The sequence below is a fragment of the Formica exsecta genome, unplaced genomic scaffold (assembly GCF_003651465.1).
Source record: "Formica exsecta isolate Colony F162 unplaced genomic scaffold, ASM365146v1 scaffold116, whole genome shotgun sequence".
NCBI lineage: Eukaryota > Metazoa > Arthropoda > Insecta > Hymenoptera > Formicidae > Formica > Formica exsecta.
Window position 1 is genome coordinate 1,391,778 of NW_021848499.1, and position 19,033 is coordinate 1,410,810.

Sequence of the window (19,033 nt, forward strand, 5' to 3'; positions counted from 1 at the left end):
TATATATATATATACATGTATACATACATACATATATATATACATATACACTTACATAATTAAAATTGTTGTCACAAATATTAATGAACTTACGAGATTTCGGCATAATCCTGCACGGAAATCATGAAACACGCGATTGCGGTGCGCCTGCGCCATTTTCGCGTGTATGTAATAACAGCAATATCCAAGATCCGTTATTTTCTTAGCCAATAATTCTACGCGTTGCGTTGAATTGCAGAAGATTATGCTTTGCGTTATTTGCAACTACAAATATAATGCATAAGTTTACATATATTTAATATATTGACATGGGATTAAATTAAACCAAACGTTTAATGATATCTTACCTTTGAGAATAACGTGTTAAGGCAGTGAACTTTTTGTCGTTCCTGTACAAAAGCGTAATATTGTGTTACGCCTTTTAAAGTCAACTCTTCCATTAAATTAATCTCATATGGATCTCTCAAGTGTTTCTCCATAAATTGTTTTACAGTCAGAGGAAATGTAGCTGAATACAATAAAATCTGACGTTCATGTGGCAATCTAGAAGCAAAATATACCACCATAAATATTGTAAAATCATGAATATCAAAGAGCATCAATGCATGTGTAAACAATTTGAATTATTATTTTTAATAGTTGATAGTGATATAATTGTTGTAATATTATTAATAATCAACTTGCAATATTGGTAAAAGAACTATCAGTAAAAAGTGTGGCATCAACACGTCTTAAGAGAATGACGATTAAAAAAAATAGCACGAATTCAATAAATTTCAAGCAGAAATCAATAAAAGTTAGTTATTGATAAATCAGTTTAATGTACTTGGAAATATGACGAGACATATCCATTCAAGAGCACACATTGTACATTTTAAACAATTATACAAAATACAACATTACATATAAATCATGAATAGTCAATGTTAGTATCATTTAAAAAACTTGAATTTAAAGTGTAACCAGGATGTGATAAAAATAGAAAAAATCTATGTACATTTAAATATTTATCTTGTATCTTATGTAATATATTTTACAAACATACCTCGATATAACATGATCCAACATTCCTTTGAAGTCTTGTGACAGCAGTTTGTCTGCTTCATCTAAAACTAAAATTTTACATTGCTCCATGTTTGCCACATTCTTATCCATTAGATCAAGAATCCTTCCTGGCGTTGCAATTATTACTTGTACTGAAAACACAAATTACGAATTAGTTATATATGCGCAAACTCATTTAATTCACTTGTAAATTTAAAATTTTTATCTTACCTTTTTGATAAATCCTCATAATGTCGTCGCGTAAATTAGTTCCTCCAGTGGTGACCATAACCTTTATATCCATATGTTTTGCAAGTTCGATACAAATCTGTGATGTTTGTAGTGCTAATTCTCTTGTAGGTACAATCACCAATGCTTGAATTACTTCTCTTCTCGGATCAACCTAAAACAGCAAATAGTATATGATATTAAGAAAAATGTGACATCTAAATCAAATATTTTTTTTTTTTTTTAGATTAGTAGTACATATATATACCTGTTCCAGCACTGGAATCGAGTATGCTCCAGTTTTGCCAGTTCCATTTTTCGCTCGTGCCAAGATGTCCTTACCAGAAAGTGCAATGGGAATACTAGCTTCTTGGATCGGTGATGGTTTCTCCCATCCCTTCTCAAAAATTCCCATCAATAACTCACGTTTTAGGCAAAATTCTTCAAATTCGTTACCACGTGTGTCAGTAACATCCTGCAAGATTCATGTTTAAAAATAAATTATATTAAGACAGAAAATTTAAATGTTTTCATGAATTTTATAAACAATAACAAAATCAGTTTTTAAAAGTTAATTTATCTATTTTAAATCTCAACTTATTTAAATTTGAAAATATAAATAATTTATCAATTATTTTTATCTCTCATAAAACTTACACTTGTTTTAATTCTCTTATCCTTTGGTGGAATTTTTAATTTGGCTTTCCAACCTACATCATCCATTTTATCTATTTCCGATTTGTTAGACAAACCAGAATTCAACATGTGATTAGAGTTTATATGCGTTTCAATCATCATTCTGGAAATATTGCAGTATTTTTTCCTGAAAAAAAAGGAAAAATACAAAAAATAGAAAAAAAGATATCACTATTTATTGTTTTATATACATCAGCTAGTATTATGTCATAATATATTTTCAAATGTATATTTTTTAAAATCCACTTAAAATTTTGTGCCACTCTGTTATAATTTGTAAAATATGAGTAATTAGATCATAATATATAACTCTGAAGTTCTAAGCACATTCAAAAGCATTTACTAAGTTTTTATGTTAACATCTGAATAGAGAGCCTCCCAGAAGGAGAACAAGACCAAACAAAATTGACCTACAATGACTGTATGCCTATAGGTAGTGTTCGCCGTTATAAATACATTCGAATGTGTTAAGTGTTTTTGCATGTTTGGATGTATAAGGGAGGCATGAATACTTTTGTAGATAAGACCGTTAACTGTGTTACAAAAAAAAATTTGATTTCTTTATCCTTTTTATATAGTTTCCAATAGATATATAAAATTTATATAATTAAATCTAAGAATTAACATCTTTTTAAGATATAATTTGATAAATCATTAATCCAAGAAAAATAAAAAATCAAATAAATTCGTTTTATTTAAAATTACATTAAAAAAGAAAAAAGGGATTTCGTTAGTATTAAGAATAACAGACATTTTTTTTTTTTTAATATATAGGACATTAACAAATATACAATAAAAACAAAGGAATATTCGTATTTTCCAAGCTCGTCGCTCATTATATGTATATCAAAATGATGAAATATTCAATCTGTCTCAAATTTTTTAACAATTATATAAACAGCGCGAAACAACAAAGGAAAATACCAGTACATATTTAACCAATCGCAAGTATCCATGATTAACGATAGCTGATACGCCGTATAGGCAAACAAGTTTCGCCAATTTCAAACCCATAACGTTCGAATCGTCGATAAAAGCAGACTCGTACAATATGCGTTATATCAAGTGCTATATAACGAATTTATTTTTCCAAAAAATTTCAATGCACGAACATATATATATATATATATATAGCTAAAGCCATTTTCTCTCGGGTAAATCCGAGGAAATATCTTCCTCCGTTTCGAATTGATTCGCGAACCGTTGGTAGCGACAGAAACAAGATGATACCGTTAGGCCTCGAAACTAGCCAGATTTTCCGCGGCGATTCTCGTCGGAGACGCGCGCCGCGCGTCGCGACGCGACGAAACGACGACGAGGGGTGCGAGGATCGCGGGCACGCACATCGTCCGGGATGTGCAACGTCGACGTGTTCCTTACCTCGAAAACGGATGGACGTCGATGTCGATACCGTGTGTGTGCGCCTCGAGCACGTCTCGGATCGGTGGGAGACAACACGCCAAAATGGCCGTTCCCAATGTCAATGATTTCGTCGACTTCTCGCAGCGCCAGTGACTGCGTCTGGGCACCGTAGCCGTTTCGGTGCTGATGCCGCCGCGCTTTTCTTCTCTAGCACTCTGTTAAACTCGTCGTTTGCGCTACGGGAAAAAAGAGTTCTCTCGCGTGTGACGCGCGTGGGGTCGACTTTCAAAGTCTCTCTCTTCCGTCTCCTACGTCTCGTGATTTGCGTTCCGTTTGCAGTAACTCGAAATTCCGACTAACGCTGACTAATGCACTGCGTCGAATGCCAGCGATTATTGCTTGTTCGGTATACACGATCCGTACCGTGAAAGAGCGAAAGATACCTAGATGCGAAACTACCATGGTTGGTCGTTTTAAGGCATGCTTTTCATACCTTAAAACGATTCGCGGACAATTTTGCGGGGAAAACACTAGCGTTTCTCCAACCAGCCAATCACGTGTCTCGCGTGGTTCCCAGTCGCATCTCGTGAATCACATATTTCATGGATCAAATAATCCAAATTAGATATCGAATATTTTATAGAAATCGAAATGAGTATACAATTTCAATGAGATCAATGCTGTTTAATTAATGCGTGTTCAAAGATTTTACGCGTGAAATTAAATAAAAAAATTAATAAATATAAATTATAAACTTTTTGTTAAATTTAAACTTTGAATTATATATATTCGATATATTGCAGAGTCATCGGACAAATGTTAGAATCCAAAAATATAAAAATATAAAGGGTAGTTGGCATAAAGTTTTCGTATCAGAGAAAGAGAGAGAGAGAGAGAGAGAACGTAGCTATAAATGTAATATATTATAAAACTTTATATGTAATACATCACATTGTTAAGAACAACTTTATATCGGAATTTCTTGTAGTTGATATTTTCATCCGTTTTTATGAACAAGGAAATTCCTTCTTTTGGGATATACGATATTTACGACAAGCTTCCGGACAGTGGCGTTCCAAGTAACGTCTTTGCGAGAAAGCTTTAAAGCATACACCACAGCGCCACTGCCATTGATGATGATTACGTGTCCTTTGATGAGCGCGCAGATTAGAACTGTAAAATATACATAATGATTAATTAGTTATACGATAATGGTATCTCTCAATAATTATTATAAGATTTTAATTATTATGAGAATAGTACCGATCAAATAGGATAAAGTTAAATATACAGAGAATATCCCGAAATTATTATTTTTACTTTGTATTTGTATTAAAAATTCTCCAAATACTTTGGAGCAAAATTTTGTGAGGCTAAATTTTCAATAAAGAAAAATTGAGATTTTTTTCTATCCAAGTTTTTGTATGAAACTAAATAAGTTTGCGAATGTGTGCTATACTTCTAACAGTACATCCAAATACACTCATCATCAATTCAAGACTTCTAATAAATTTAATAAATATTATTCTAAATATTATTCTCGCCTCCCTTTTTACGTACCGATCTGCAAAAGATTTATGGCAAACGGGACATTCGAAGGGCCTCTCGCCTGTGTGAAGACGCAAATGGCCCTTCAACACCCACGGTCGATCAAAGCTCTTGCGGCAATACGGGCAATAGTGCATTGTTTTATTTCTCTTCCAGGGTTGAGCGTTCTCTTTAACAGGCGTCTTATTCTCGACGGAGTTCATCGGTTCGTGTTTTTGCTTCGGCATCAGATATAAAGCCTGCGAGAGCGTTTGCGTTTCGGAGCCGTTGATCATGACTTTCTGATTTATCGTCTCGTTGAGCTTCCCTGGATCCGTTACCTGCGTTGCTCTTAACGATTCTTTCGCGTTAGAGGAGGATTGAGATGCATCGTCGAGCAATATCGCGGACACCTTCCCCGAATCGATCGTGTTTACGACGTCGATTGACGGAGAATCCTGGCGAATATTTGTAAAATTTCGACCCGTTGTATTCAAGCCGGTGTCAAACGTAGCATTATTGACTTTATGGAAGCTGTATCGAGTTACAATGGGAAGTCCTGAACAAGTCCAAATATTGCTCGTCTTCGACGTTGCGTCTTTTGTATGATTCTTTCGCTTGAGATCCGTGGATGGCGGCAACCATGAGAATTCGGTTTCTGTAAAAATCGATTTTCCGTCACGTGCGAAAAAACATAGGCAGGATATTTATTACCAGAGAATAGTTTTCAGTCTTAAAATATGCAGTAAATCTTTATTTACAACATATTTTAAAGATGTATCATCAATTTTGAACTCAAAGGAAAATAATTTTGCGAAATATAAACTAATTAAATAGAGTTGTTATAAAAATTTATTCTACATAAAATTCTTCATCATCGAAATAAATTTCAAAGTTTCACAGTTCATTTTTTGTATCTCTAAGCAGGAAGAATTATTTTTTTCTCTTTAATAATAAGCAATTAAAAAATTAATTGTGTCTATTATCACACATACAGCATTTACATAATGCTACAGCATTTATACAATTTGTGAAAAAAATAATTTTTGATTTGTTTTCTTTGATAATAAATTTCTGATTTATAGCACTTGGAAATATCACGCGAAAATAGGAGACAAATGGCATGATCAGTCGAGGAGTGTCTGTTATTGTAACGACAGTCAAGGTTGAAGTAACGATCGCACAGACATTTGTATTATTTCAATAATTTTAAAACTGGCATATCAGGACATTCATAACCGTAAATGATATTTTCCCTATCGTTCGTGCATGCATTAGGATCGGGCTAATCTTAATAGTATACTGGACGATGCCATAAAGAAGGAGATACTGTGAAGAAAAAGCAAAAATACCTTCGTTCGAACTGTCCGTTCTCTGATATCGCACCATCGACTTTATCAAACAACGTGGCATTTTTCTTGAAATAAAGAAATAGAACTGTCTATTATTTGCAAAGAATACAAAGAATGTTCAACTGCTGACCACCACAGCAGCAATATGGCAGTACCGTGTGTTTCACCGGCGTTTGTTTTCGCCAAGCAGTGGCGTATTATCCAATGATTGTTAGAGTGTGTACTTGATAAATAATTGGAATATTATTAAAATAGTAATTCTCTCTCTTTTTTCTTTACAAATTAATTTCCTCCTTTATACATTACTATTAACATATTATAATCTTTTTTTTTTATCTTTCTAATCCTATTTACGTCTACCTAACACTAAGACACATGTACACACAATTGAACCACATAATTTATATAATATACAATTGTATTGTATAAAAATTAATTAAATTATTATTTAAAATATACAAATTAATATAATATAATGTCAAACATTGTCTCTATCATTTCCATCGTTGTCGATATTCAGTAAATTTAAATTTATGATTTTTAAATGTTATAAAATTTTTATTATTCTGATTTTTATATATTTCTATATTTTCATATATCATCTCAATTTTAAGAAGAAATATCTAGTAGAATTTGTACATTAAGGATATCTTATTATGTTGAATCTGTTTACATGAGATTTTCACAACTTTCCTATACTGGTCGATGACGACCTTTAGTGTCTTGATAACATTCATAGGGAAAACAAGGGTCTGAAGGAACCTCGAATTGGAAGCGAAGATCTCAGAAACGATTCGTACAGCGTCGCAGTCGGATCATAACGTCTCGTCTTTCTCATAAATATAAAAAATACGAACATTACATGTGTACATAAGAAGTTTCATTTATTGCAGTGAGTTTTTTCATAATACATTTTTTATCATATTGAATTTATATAATGCACACATCTTTTTTTCTCCAAATATAAATATTTCAATTTATAATTAATTAAGTGCAACAACTTTTATGTGTGATTTAACTACATGTATTTTATACATTTTATATATTTGTATTTTATACAATATTTTAATTAATTTAATTATATGTAAAAGATATATTATGATATTTTAATACTTAAATAATATATAATGTAATATATTAAAATATTTTGTAATATAATATAGAAAAATTACTCTCTATTACATATAACAAAATGCAACACTCATTAAAATTTTCAATACATAATATTACATATAGATAAATACACACATATATAATATAAATCTTACATACACACACACATACATACATATTCCATATTATAGTATTTCAATATATAATAAAGTGTATTTAAAAGTAATTAAAATTTAATTAAGCCAATATAATTTAAATCAAATTATTTGCTGATGTTTCACTTACATTTTATATTCGCGAAAAGTAAAATATTATATCGAAAACATTGTAGGATGTACATATTGTTATCACATTGCGATATTTACGATATTCTTGAATTTCTATCTAACAAGCGAGTTGTGTATTATTTACAACAGCTGCTTATATTTTGATTCTACTTTTATTTAGAAGATTTAATATACGCATATTTAAATAACTTAGTGAAATAATAGTTGGAAGAATCCAATTTGTTTCATCGCAAAAAACTTTAACGCTTTCTTTTGCAGATGATGCCACGTATTGTGGGCCTGCTGTTTATATACAGCTCCTTGAATTTTTGTTGTTATGGCAATCTTGGTAGGTTAATATAAAAAACAAGACTATCGTATAGTATGTCGATGTTCTAAAATAAATTTGCAGTTGATTAAATCAAATTATTTTCTTGCATTTTTTCAATTAATTATGAGATTAAGTTTTTCTTAATAATGTACAGTTTTCCTTGACAAAATTCTAAGATGCGAGAAACCTGATTGGTTTCGATGTGATAATGACCAATGCGTATTATTCACATTTGAATGTGATGGAGAGGAAGATTGTACCGATGGATCGGATGAAGATCACTGCGAAAACTTTAATGTGAGTATTAGTATACAACTCATACAAATTTTCTATTTTTTATCAATTGTCTTCCAATTCTTATCTATCTTGAATTTGTGAAAACTTTTTTTAAGCTATCTTGGGTAGACCACTTTTATCTTTTACTTGCAATTATATTATATATCTATTTTAATACATATTGCAATCTCTTATCGTAAAATTTGAAACAGTTCCAAAAGCCCTTATTTTTTTATCTGCAGACCATATATTCGATATTTATCTGATCATACTTTCTATCCAAAAATGTAGTAAGATCTATTCTTTTCAAATCTTTTGCAATAATAACTATTTATTTTGAAAAATATGTTGTAATTTTCTCTTTTATCCATTTCTCTCAATAGGAAGCTCAATTCTCGTTATCATTAAGACAACAGCTTTGTTTGTTGCAAAGCTTACATTTGCAACATTTATAAAATTTGCCTAAATTATAAGCCTAAATAAAATTTAGTAATAAAAAAAGAATGATATATCTTATTCTCTATATTTTCATTAATCTAATGTCATGTCATGTATGTCATATAAATAAGTAAATACATAGACATAGCATCAAATAAAAAAGTTTTTGTGTACTTCCAGCTTACATATCCTCATGACATAATATGCGCCACAAATGAATTTAAATGCCAAAGTAAACATTGTATACCAAAAGAAAAGTTCTGCGATGCAGTGAAGGATTGCAGTGATGGAAGCGACGAGTATTACGATTGCGTGAATGAGGTGAATAAATCGGCATCATTTTTTTGTTCGTTATCATGTAGCACTTATCCATCTGTCATATTTATTTTGCAAAATGTATTTGTAATTACGATGTATTTGTAATTTTATTTTCATCGCAACAGTTAAAGTGCGACGACAAATTTCGGTGCAAGGATAAACATTGTATAAGAAAAGATTGGGTTTGTGACGGTAGATACGATTGTCCCGATGGCAGCGATGAATCGAATTGCGGTAAGTTTGTAAAAATGTAAATTATTAATGATAATAAAAACAAAAAAATTATATCTTGCTAATCCAAAAAAAAATTTTTTTAATGCTGCATTTTTTAGACAATAAAACACTATCTGCAAGTGATTGTAAAAGTGCACATAATCGATACTTATGCAAAAATCAACGATGCATATTTTTTAATGCAGTGTGCAACGGAAAAGATGATTGTGGCGATGGATCAGATGAAGGTGCCGGTTGTAAGTATGATATATTAGTATTAATATGATATATTTTTAATTATTATCTTATAGCTTTCTAATACTTGTAATATCTTTTAACACGTGATGTAATCTATATGCACAGTTTGTTATAAAATTTTATATTAATTAACTTTCTTCTTTTCTTTCAGGTAAATCATCTAGTTGCGCATCGGCAAAATGCAGTGACGATTGCAAAATAACACCTAGTGGCCCTGTATGTATCTGCAAGCCGGGTTACGAGATTCAAGATCGCTCGTGCACAGGTAAATCCTTGATGAGCAAAAACAATAATCCTATGTGAATTATAGCGAGGATTATTTGACAATTTTTTTTATAGATATTGACGAGTGTCAGATTTATGGCAAATGCGATCAAGGATGCGTGAATACGGCAGGATCGTACAGATGTACCTGTGAAGCAGGTTACATACTGCAAGATGATAGGAAAACATGCAAAGCGGATGGTAAGCTAGTTTGCATATATGATTGATAGGACAAAAATATTGATTTATATTAAATTTTACAAAAATGTGAATTTTTCAACTGATAGGTGGCGAGGCTACGTTGCTATTCTCTACAAAAACGGAGATTCGCGCAATATATCTCGATTCTAGAATATATTTTACAGCTGCGAAAAACTTGAGTCATACTGAAAATATCGCTATAAACGGGGATTATTTCTATTGTTCAAACGTTATTGAAGACAGTATCCACACGATTGTAAAAGGTGTTATCGATGGAAAACACGAAGCCATTGTTACGGAAGGTGAGCGCTTTATTAATGGTATTATAAATAATTATAGTCTTTGCAAAGAACTCGCAGAAATACATTTTTAATATCTATATATTATTTCAAAAAACGTTAATTTTTTTGGCAGAATAAAATAAAAGATACGAATATTCTATTTGTTAACTCACAAGTTGTACAAGATATTTGATAACTAACAGATTATTGATAACTACACACATATACAAACAATTTATTATTTATTATACAATATTATTGTTGAAATATGTGTGTGTGCGGATTAAGAATATAATAATAACATGTAAAGTAATATGATAACATTAAAATAAGGAGAAAAATATAGATAGAATAAATATCGTTTTTTATAGACTAATTATTTTACCTGGTATCTTTTTATCGTATGTTCTAAATTTTACGTATTTTTCTCGTAAATAAGGTTTGTATTCGCTATCGGGGATAGCCGTAGATTGGATTACGGGTAATGTATATTTCACCGACGAAGGTAACAAGTATATCGGGGTTTGCGATAGTAACGGTACATATTGTACCATATTGATTAATAATCAACATAAACCAAATGGAATCGCTCTGTTACCGACTAAAGGGTAAATATATTTATCATAAACAAATTATATATTTAAATTCTTTTCTATTGTATAAATAATAAACTGTATTATTTACATATATATATATATATAAATTAATACGAAAATATTAAGCGCGTGTGTATTTACGTGTTTCTATATTTATAGAATAATGTTTTGGTGCGATGTGGGTTTCATCTCGCATATTGCAATGGCTGGGATGGATGGCAAAAACAGTAGCTTATTTATCACTCAAAACTTAGAATGGCCTACCAGTATAACTATTGACTATCCGAATAATCGATTATATTGGTTAGATAAAAAGAAAAATATAATCGAATCAGTACGCTTAGACGGCACCGACCGAAGAGTTAGCGTTTATATTTCTCTTTCTTATTATATATGATATTTTTTATGCTACAATTAAGACTATAACAAAAAAATATTTGTACTTAAATTATCCGCAGATCGTATTGCACGATATAATCAGATATCCAGTTTCCTTGGCGGTTTTTGAAAATAAACTATACTGGAGCGACTGGCAGGAAAATACGATACAATCCTGTGATAAGTTTACCGGAAAGAATTGGCAGATCGTAATTCGAACTGACGATACACCTTATGGCGTACACGTAGAACATATGGGGAAAAAACCCAAGGTATGCAAAGTTTTATTTTTACTGTTACTTTTGTATTGCAACAAAATCGGCGTCGCAAAGTCTACACTATTATTCAATTTAATTTCAGATTTCAAACCCATGTCACTCTAATCCATGTTCTCAATTATGTATGTTAAATCGGGATAAAGGCTATACATGCGGCTGCACCATAGATAAAGAATTGAAAGCTGACCATCATACGTGTCGAGGTAGATTATCAAAAAATGTGTACTTTTTTTCAATTATATATATATATATATATTAATGTTATGAATCCTTACTATATTACTAGGTTTTATATTTCCAAATTAACATAAGTACAATTTCAGAGGTAAAGAAGAAGCAGCACTTTATTATCATCACGGAAAATATATTTATAGATTATTTTCACGATTTTTTGGGAAAGTCAAAAGTGACTACGAGCACTACTGCAAGAATTATAACTGCAGCAACTTATGATTCGCTTACTGGTAACTTATAAGATTCTTATGACAGAAAATTGCGAAGAATATTACAAATGTTTTGCCCCTTTTATATTAATTCTTTTTCTTACAATTAAAACTTATTTAGACACTATACTTGCAAGTGATAAGCGTTCGAATCATATCATTCGTTACGATCCGAAAAGCGGCGTTAGCGAGAATCTTATACCATTCGAGAATAAAATATTGGGAGGAATGGCGTTTGATTATATCGGTAATAACTTGTATTTATCGAATAAAGAAGACAGAACTATCGAAGTATATAGCTTAACAACCAAGACGAAGACGGTCTTTTATGTTGAGGATCGACCTGGCGATATTGCTTTAGCGCCTGAAGAAGGGTATGACGTTTCATTAATTGTACTTACAATTAGGGTGATTATCAGCGTTTTAATAATATAATGACAATGTTAATATATAATATAATGTTTTTTATATTATAGTACAATGTTCATCGTATTCGATGAAGTAGAACTCTTTCTTGGAATACCGTCATATCATAACTTTCGCTTAGAGGAAATGAAAATGAATGGAATCGGCTCGAGAAAACTAATAAACTCGCACTTGGGAGATGCAACGATATCGTTGCATTATGACAGGGATAAAAAGACATTTTTCTCGATTGATCAAAGTTTTGGTTATATCACATCGTACCAGGATGAAAGTTAGTATTTTAGCACTTTTCATAAACATTTAAGTTCTGAGCCTTGTTTCTTAAATTTTGTGTATAAATATACATATATTTTATTAAAACATTTTGATAGATTATATTTTATATTCTAAAAATATTATTGTATATTTGTGTATAATATTTAATTATGAAAGAACAAGTTTTTCCAAGTATTGTAAGGAAATGACAAGTATTATATTTGTAGATCAATATCTTCTTCGTACCGGATTATCAGAGCCTATGAGTTTTGCAATCGCTGGAGACAATATATTCTGGACGCAACGCAATTCTAATTTATTATATTGGACAAGTTATAAAAATAATGGTCGCTATCATCACCAGGTTATGCTCCGTAAGTTATTTAATGTCTTAGCATTAGAGAATATGCATCTGTATATATAGAATAATTAATCAGCAAAATAAATAAATATTTGCAGGTATGCCCTTACGTGTAGAAACTCCACTTGTGATAGGTTTGCACGATATTGTTACCCATGAGAAGCACGGTTGTGAGAAAAATAATGGAAATTGCTCACACGTGTGTTTGCCTTCCTCCGGTATTTCATTTGTAAGTGTACAAACTTTAGATGATATGGTCATGTGGCAAATAAATTCAACGATTGCAATGCAAGCATCTTATATACAATTAAAACATTGCTATTTTGATATATCACTTCATCCATCTGATGCGATGTTATTTGTCAAAGAAAATAGAATTTTCTATAATATTTTACGCGATTATTTTCAGATTTGTGCTTGTCCTCCTGGAATGATGCTAAGCGCGAACAATCGTACATGCACTTTGCAGTCTGCGTGTCTTGCTGATGAGGTCAAATGCAGCGAACATGATATCTGCATAAAGCGGCAGCAGTGGTGCGTTTAACAGATATTTCTGCATGTATAGTTTATAAGTACATTGATATATTAAGTTATACAGATTATCCAAATATTTGCATTTTCTGATACAATTAATTGGTATTAACCGTTTGTGACATACTGATAAGTTATTCGCGGAGTCATAAAAATATACTATCTTGTATCTCAAATATTTTATCGAATTAAAATAAATTTTTAACAGATTCTTTTTTTAATAGACTATTTTTATAACCTGAATACTTTTTTATACAATTTTTACATTTTTTAAATTTCTTGCTGTTTATTCAGGTGCGACGGTACCATAGACTGTCCAAACAGTGAAGATGAAGCGAGCGACTGCGGCGAAACTGGTATTTGCGAAAAAGGTCAATTCATGTGTAAAGATGGCACGTGCATCAGTTCAAAAGATCGTTGCAATTCGAACTACGAATGCGCTGATAAATCGGACGAGGAGAATTGCGCTACGCCGCAATGCCGCAATGGTAATTAGGAATTTGATGACAAATTAATTATATTTGAATAAATTTGCGATCTTTTTCTTTGAATGCGTTGACTTTACTATAACTATACTTGTATTGTTATTTATTTTTGCTAATCCTCATCTTTTAGATGAATTTCAATGTCGTGACGGAGCTTGCATATCAAATTCCTTAGAGTGCGATGGGCACAACGATTGTCTCGATTTCTCCGATGAGATTAATAATCATTGCAAAGAGCGTACGTGTCCTCCGAGTAAATTTATGTGTAAAGATGCGAGAAATTGCATACCAAAGGAATGGGAATGCGACAGAGAGGTGGGTTACAATTATTCATATTTATTATATGTTTAGCGTGCACAATCAATATGGTAACTCGATTTATTTATAGTTTTTCATCTTATAAGAGGAATTTTAATGATTATTATTAATTTAAAATGTGATTATAAAAAATTATTGTGAGAGCAAAATGGAAAGAAACACATTTAAATGTCGAATTTTTTAAATCAGAATTAATTTTAAAGTTTATTGATTGGTTACTCTGTTCGCAATATACTAAATGTCATTTTATATAATCTCACGTGTTCATATTTAAGCGAGATTGCTCGGATGGATCAGATGAACATGAGGAATGCGTAAACATCTGTGACGACGGAAAATTAAAATGTAATAATGGTCGTTGCATATCATCTTCATTGAAATGCAATGGTATCAATGATTGCGGTGATGAGACTGACGAGAAACATTGTTTGAACAAAAAATCTCCTAATTGTACCGAGGATAAATATTTATGCTTCAACACTGATATATGTCTCCCAAAGACAGTAAGGTGAGTTGATTCCTTTAAAATATATTAGATGATTGCAAGAATTTACACGCAAATATTAAAATGCTAATATATTTGTCAACTCAAAAGACCATTTTCTTTTTTAAAAATATTTTAAATTTTAAGTAACAAACTTTGCTGTGCAGACTATCATAGCGACTTTTTTTGATTTTTATATAAGAGATTAAATAATGTGAAACATATTGTTCACGATTCTTCCTGTTGAAGATGCAACGGTGTTCAAGACTGCCCGAAGAACGATGACGAGCATCATTGTACGTACTGTTCCGAGGATGAATTTAGCTGCGACAATAAGAGATGCATTCCGCAGAACTGGGTATGTGATAAAACCGACGATTGCGGCGACAAATCAGACGAGAAGGATTGTAGTGGTAATAAGTGGAGAAACGTTAATGTCAACACATCGAACATATGTGAAGAATTTAAGTGCGACATGGGCACTTGTCTGTCGTTCAGCAAAGTATGCGACGGTATTCGAGATTGTCCAGATAACAGTGATGAAAATGGAAAATGCAGTATGTAGCTAATTTTTGTTGCGCTATTAAAACCATTCATTTTTATAAAAAATATTCTTGATAAACAATTTAGTAAAATATGTAGTGTTTTTATCTTTGAAGAATTTAAAATTTAAAAACTTAAGTAGCTTATATGAATTTTTTTTTATTTTAAAGATTTACGGAAGATATTTTACATTGACATTTAGAGAAAAAGAGAGAGAGAGAAATTCAGAAATTTAAAAGTTATTTCTTATATATTAATAAACGCGCACCATTTTTATAATACATTACTTTTTAATAATAATAATAAATTTAATAATAATAATTTAATAATTACTTTTTTGCGTAGCAAGCGCTTGTGCGTACAACAATGTCTGCAAGGATCTGTGTTATAAGACACCACGTGGGGGAGTCTGCGGTTGTCAAAAAGGATATCGTTTGGCTGCTGACATGATGTCATGTGATGATATGAATGAGTGCGATCTTGATGTTTGCTCGCAGATTTGTCGAAACATTCTGGGCTCCTTTCAGTGTTCATGCTACAATGGATATGTTATTCGCAGCGATAGGGTTTCTTGCAAAGCCATTGGTAAGTGATTGCAGTTAAATCTTTGCGCAAGTTATTTAAAGCAATGAATTATCAATGATGATTATTTCTAGGACCGCCAATGGAATTAATTACCGTTACCGATAATGACATCAGGAAAATATCGTCGAATTTATTCTCAATTGAAGCAATCCGTTCATTAACGGGTTTAAACGTAATTGGTTTTGACGTAAACGCACTTGATGATGCTATTTATTGGAGTAGTGGTTAGTCTTCATATCTAAATTTTACTTATTATAAAAAAATTATTAATTATATTAATATACGATGCATTTATTAAAAAGATATAAATATCCATAAAAGATTTTCAAAAGCAATTTAATACAAGATTAGAAGCATTTTTTTTAAACTTGTGTGTATGTGTGTATTGTTCGAATACATGTTAAAAAAAATTATTGCAGAAGAATTGAGCACTATTAACAAGATTAACATCAAAACAAACGAAATAAGCATATTTACGAATGTTGGAAATCCGGGAGTGCTTGCAATCGATTGGATCACTAATAACATCTATTTTAATGATAACGATCGTCCAAACATGATTAAGGTATATTTCTCTTCTTGATATCAAATAAATGGGAGTGCTTTGAACTGATTACTAATTTAATTTATTAATTAAAGGTATGCAGCGTGAAGCAACAAAAATGTGCAATTGTGGTTAAAATTGAAGGTGTGGCAAAAGTAGCATCCCTCATAATCGACCCAAAAAATAGGTATTTCTTTTTTACTCTGCTTGTTAGTTTCTTATTATCTTTGTTTAGCTTCACCACTTTTATTGATTTAATAGAAATTACAGAGAATAGTAGAATATATAAAATACCATATAATGACGTTATGATAATATAAAAAAATCGAAATCGCTTAATATTACAGATGGTTATTCTGGAGTCAAACTACGTGGCAAGTGCATGATAAACCGTTCAGTGAAATATGTCAAGCCGATATGATGGGTAACAATATGAAGATAATTGGTTTTCGGGATATAGGCGTCGTGAGTGGAATGGCGATCGATCATATGAAAGCCAGATTATATTGGTCGGATAGTTTCCGCAAAACTATCGAATCATCTAATTTGGATGGAACTCAACGCAGCACATTTTTAAAAACAGATGTACGTTAATGAGTATCATTATTTTTTAATCCATTCTATTAAAACAAGGGCATTTTCTGCATACATAAAAAAAACGCAACCACATCTTGTGTGTCAAAAATAGATATATCAAATAATTTTTTCTAACAAAATATTTTTTAATCTTATAGATGCACCAACCGTTAGGCGTCAACATTTTTGAAAATTCGCTTTATTGGTTAATGGGTTCAAATGGTCCAATGCAAAAATGTAAGCTGTACGCTGACAAATCGTGCGAAATAATAGATATAAGTCCGAACAATATTCACAAGCACTTTGCTATTCTACATGTTTCCAGACATCCTCTCGGTTAGTATATAATGTCTAAAAACGAACCATCAAATTTATTTTGATGGTCTGTTAAATTTTGTATATCGACATTTAATCGTAATAATCGCAAAACGAAATTATGTGTTTGTTTGACAGTTGAGAATCTTTGTGAAAAACTGAACTGCGACTATATGTGCGTTTTAAAAGCTAACGATGCGGCATGCATTTGTCAAGACGGTAAATCGATAGCATCTAATAGCACTTGCACGAAAGTACTTACGAATAATGAAATAAAAGTCGCTACAAGTCGCACCAACATCTCAAAAATGCGATATCAGGGTGGAATTTATACCATAACAATAATTACATTACTGATTATTTTTTCGTCATTGTGCATTTATTACTACTATCAAAAAAGCAAATTAAAGTTGAAAACATTGAATGATCTCAAGTACGTCTAAAATTTATTTGACCGAGTTTTGAACATTAAAATATACATTTTATATTACTCATATAAAAATTTTACAATAATATGGTACGATATATGATTATTTTCAGCAGCATTCGCTTTCATAATCCATCATATGATCGAAGAGATGAGGTTGCGGTAACACTTAGTTCTATAGCTCCAAATATATCTCCCGGACAGCATGAATATATTAATCCTATCGATGATAAGTTATTAAAGGTAAAAGTAGAACAAAACAAATATATTATATTTAAACATGACATTATTTTTTTTTCACTGTATCGTGCATGCTGCTACAAATATATTTAATTACAATATATGTTGTATACAACATTTCTACATATAATTCATGCAAACTATATGTACTATACAAAGTAACTATTAATTACAATTAACGATAACTTAAATAATTATTCAGATGAAATAAATTATTATAGACTTAAATATTCAATATTCTCTTATAGAGTGCGATGGAAAGTAGTATGAAGAGGTCAGAACGAAATTTGTGCGAATCGGAAAAAGAAGATGAAGAGAAACAAAATACATGTTTAATTTCTTTCACACGATCAAAATAATTTAATCCAAATCAAATAATATTTAAAAGTCAAAATTAAAGTTAAAGAATGTTGTTCATACGATAATAGAAGATTTCTTAATGATTGATATTATAAATATCAAGACACTATGTCAATAAACATGTCTAATATTATATATATAGCGATATATGTATATATTAGTAATATGTCTGCTATGTATCTCAAGCGTACTTAATCATTATATAGTATCAAATATGATTTGATATGGATATAACTTTAAATTCGTATGGCTTTTAGCCTAAATACTGCCATTCTGCATTTAGTAAATGCTCGGAAAAAATATTATATAAAGTATTGTGAAAATACATTTATATTTATAAACGTTAATTTTTACATATTTCATTTTAAGTATGCATTAAATTTAAACTTGATCATGCAATTATACAATTAAATCATAATTTTTAGATAGAGCTAAATGCTGTCAGAAAATTTGTACATACATTTATTTATATCAATATGTAAATTTTATACATTCATATATACCCATATATTATTTGCTTATATATGCCAGAAAATATACAATACTTTTATATAAATCTGTTTTTATTTCTTTTACTTTGTAATTTTACACGATTACTATTATAATTACTTTTACTGATTATTTTTATAATTTTATGTAAAATTTAACACAAAATTTTTATCTAACAAATGTAAACAATTAAAAAAAATGAATATATATCATATTATGTTAAACTATATA

The 19,033-nt window shown here is 30.7% G+C and overlaps 3 protein-coding genes across 5 annotated transcripts in view; 1 reads left to right on the forward strand and 2 right to left on the reverse strand.

The window, feature by feature from the left end:
- Positions 1–3,731, reverse strand: part of LOC115238915 (ATP-dependent RNA helicase me31b) — a 10,816-nt gene extending 7,085 nt beyond the window's left edge. The window contains exons 1-7 of one of the 2 annotated variants that reach the window (XM_029813089.1): positions 3,349–3,731; positions 1,930–2,095; positions 1,541–1,747; positions 1,276–1,447; positions 1,046–1,196; positions 348–543; positions 94–264 (exon numbers count right to left, since the gene is read on the reverse strand). In XM_029813089.1, coding sequence (XP_029668949.1) covers positions 94–264; positions 348–543; positions 1,046–1,196; positions 1,276–1,447; positions 1,541–1,747; positions 1,930–2,070 — 1,038 coding nt within the window. In that variant the 5' untranslated portion in view covers positions 2,071–2,095; positions 3,349–3,731. Of the gene's footprint in view, positions 1–93; positions 265–347; positions 544–1,045; positions 1,197–1,275; positions 1,448–1,540; positions 1,748–1,929; positions 2,096–3,348 lie in introns of those variants that run through there. The other variant, XM_029813100.1, reaches the window with a different exon arrangement.
- Positions 3,732–4,250: 519 nt separating this feature from the next.
- On the reverse strand, positions 4,251–6,440 carry LOC115239229 (zinc finger protein 761-like). The gene is made up of 3 exons (XM_029813636.1): positions 6,210–6,440; positions 4,891–5,515; positions 4,251–4,503 (listed from the first exon to the last, which is right to left on the reverse strand). The coding sequence occupies exons 1-3, from the start codon at positions 6,268–6,270 to the stop codon at positions 4,338–4,340; spliced, it is 852 nt and encodes a 283-aa protein (XP_029669496.1). The 5' UTR covers positions 6,271–6,440; the 3' UTR covers positions 4,251–4,337.
- A 539-nt stretch (positions 6,441–6,979) lies between these two features.
- On the forward strand, positions 6,980–18,832 carry LOC115239285 (vitellogenin receptor). 2 transcript variants are annotated; one of them, XM_029813736.1, is made up of 32 exons: positions 6,980–7,101; positions 7,868–7,937; positions 8,074–8,216; positions 8,814–8,954; positions 9,077–9,185; positions 9,284–9,421; positions 9,574–9,687; positions 9,762–9,887; positions 9,974–10,189; positions 10,608–10,776; positions 10,924–11,125; positions 11,223–11,414; positions 11,503–11,623; positions 11,744–11,884; positions 11,985–12,237; positions 12,340–12,560; positions 12,772–12,918; positions 13,004–13,134; positions 13,315–13,439; positions 13,731–13,924; positions 14,052–14,236; positions 14,515–14,747; positions 14,973–15,280; positions 15,612–15,851; positions 15,923–16,075; positions 16,271–16,416; positions 16,491–16,582; positions 16,743–16,980; positions 17,130–17,307; positions 17,425–17,719; positions 17,827–17,956; positions 18,202–18,832. In XM_029813736.1, the coding sequence occupies exons 2-32, from the start codon at positions 7,868–7,870 to the stop codon at positions 18,310–18,312; spliced, it is 5,262 nt and encodes a 1,753-aa protein (XP_029669596.1). In that variant the 5' UTR covers positions 6,980–7,101; the 3' UTR covers positions 18,313–18,832. The 2 variants fall into 2 exon arrangements, with proteins under 2 accessions (XP_029669596.1, XP_029669604.1); XM_029813744.1 differs by having other exon boundaries at positions 17,830–17,956.
- Positions 18,833–19,033: the final 201 nt, after the last annotated feature.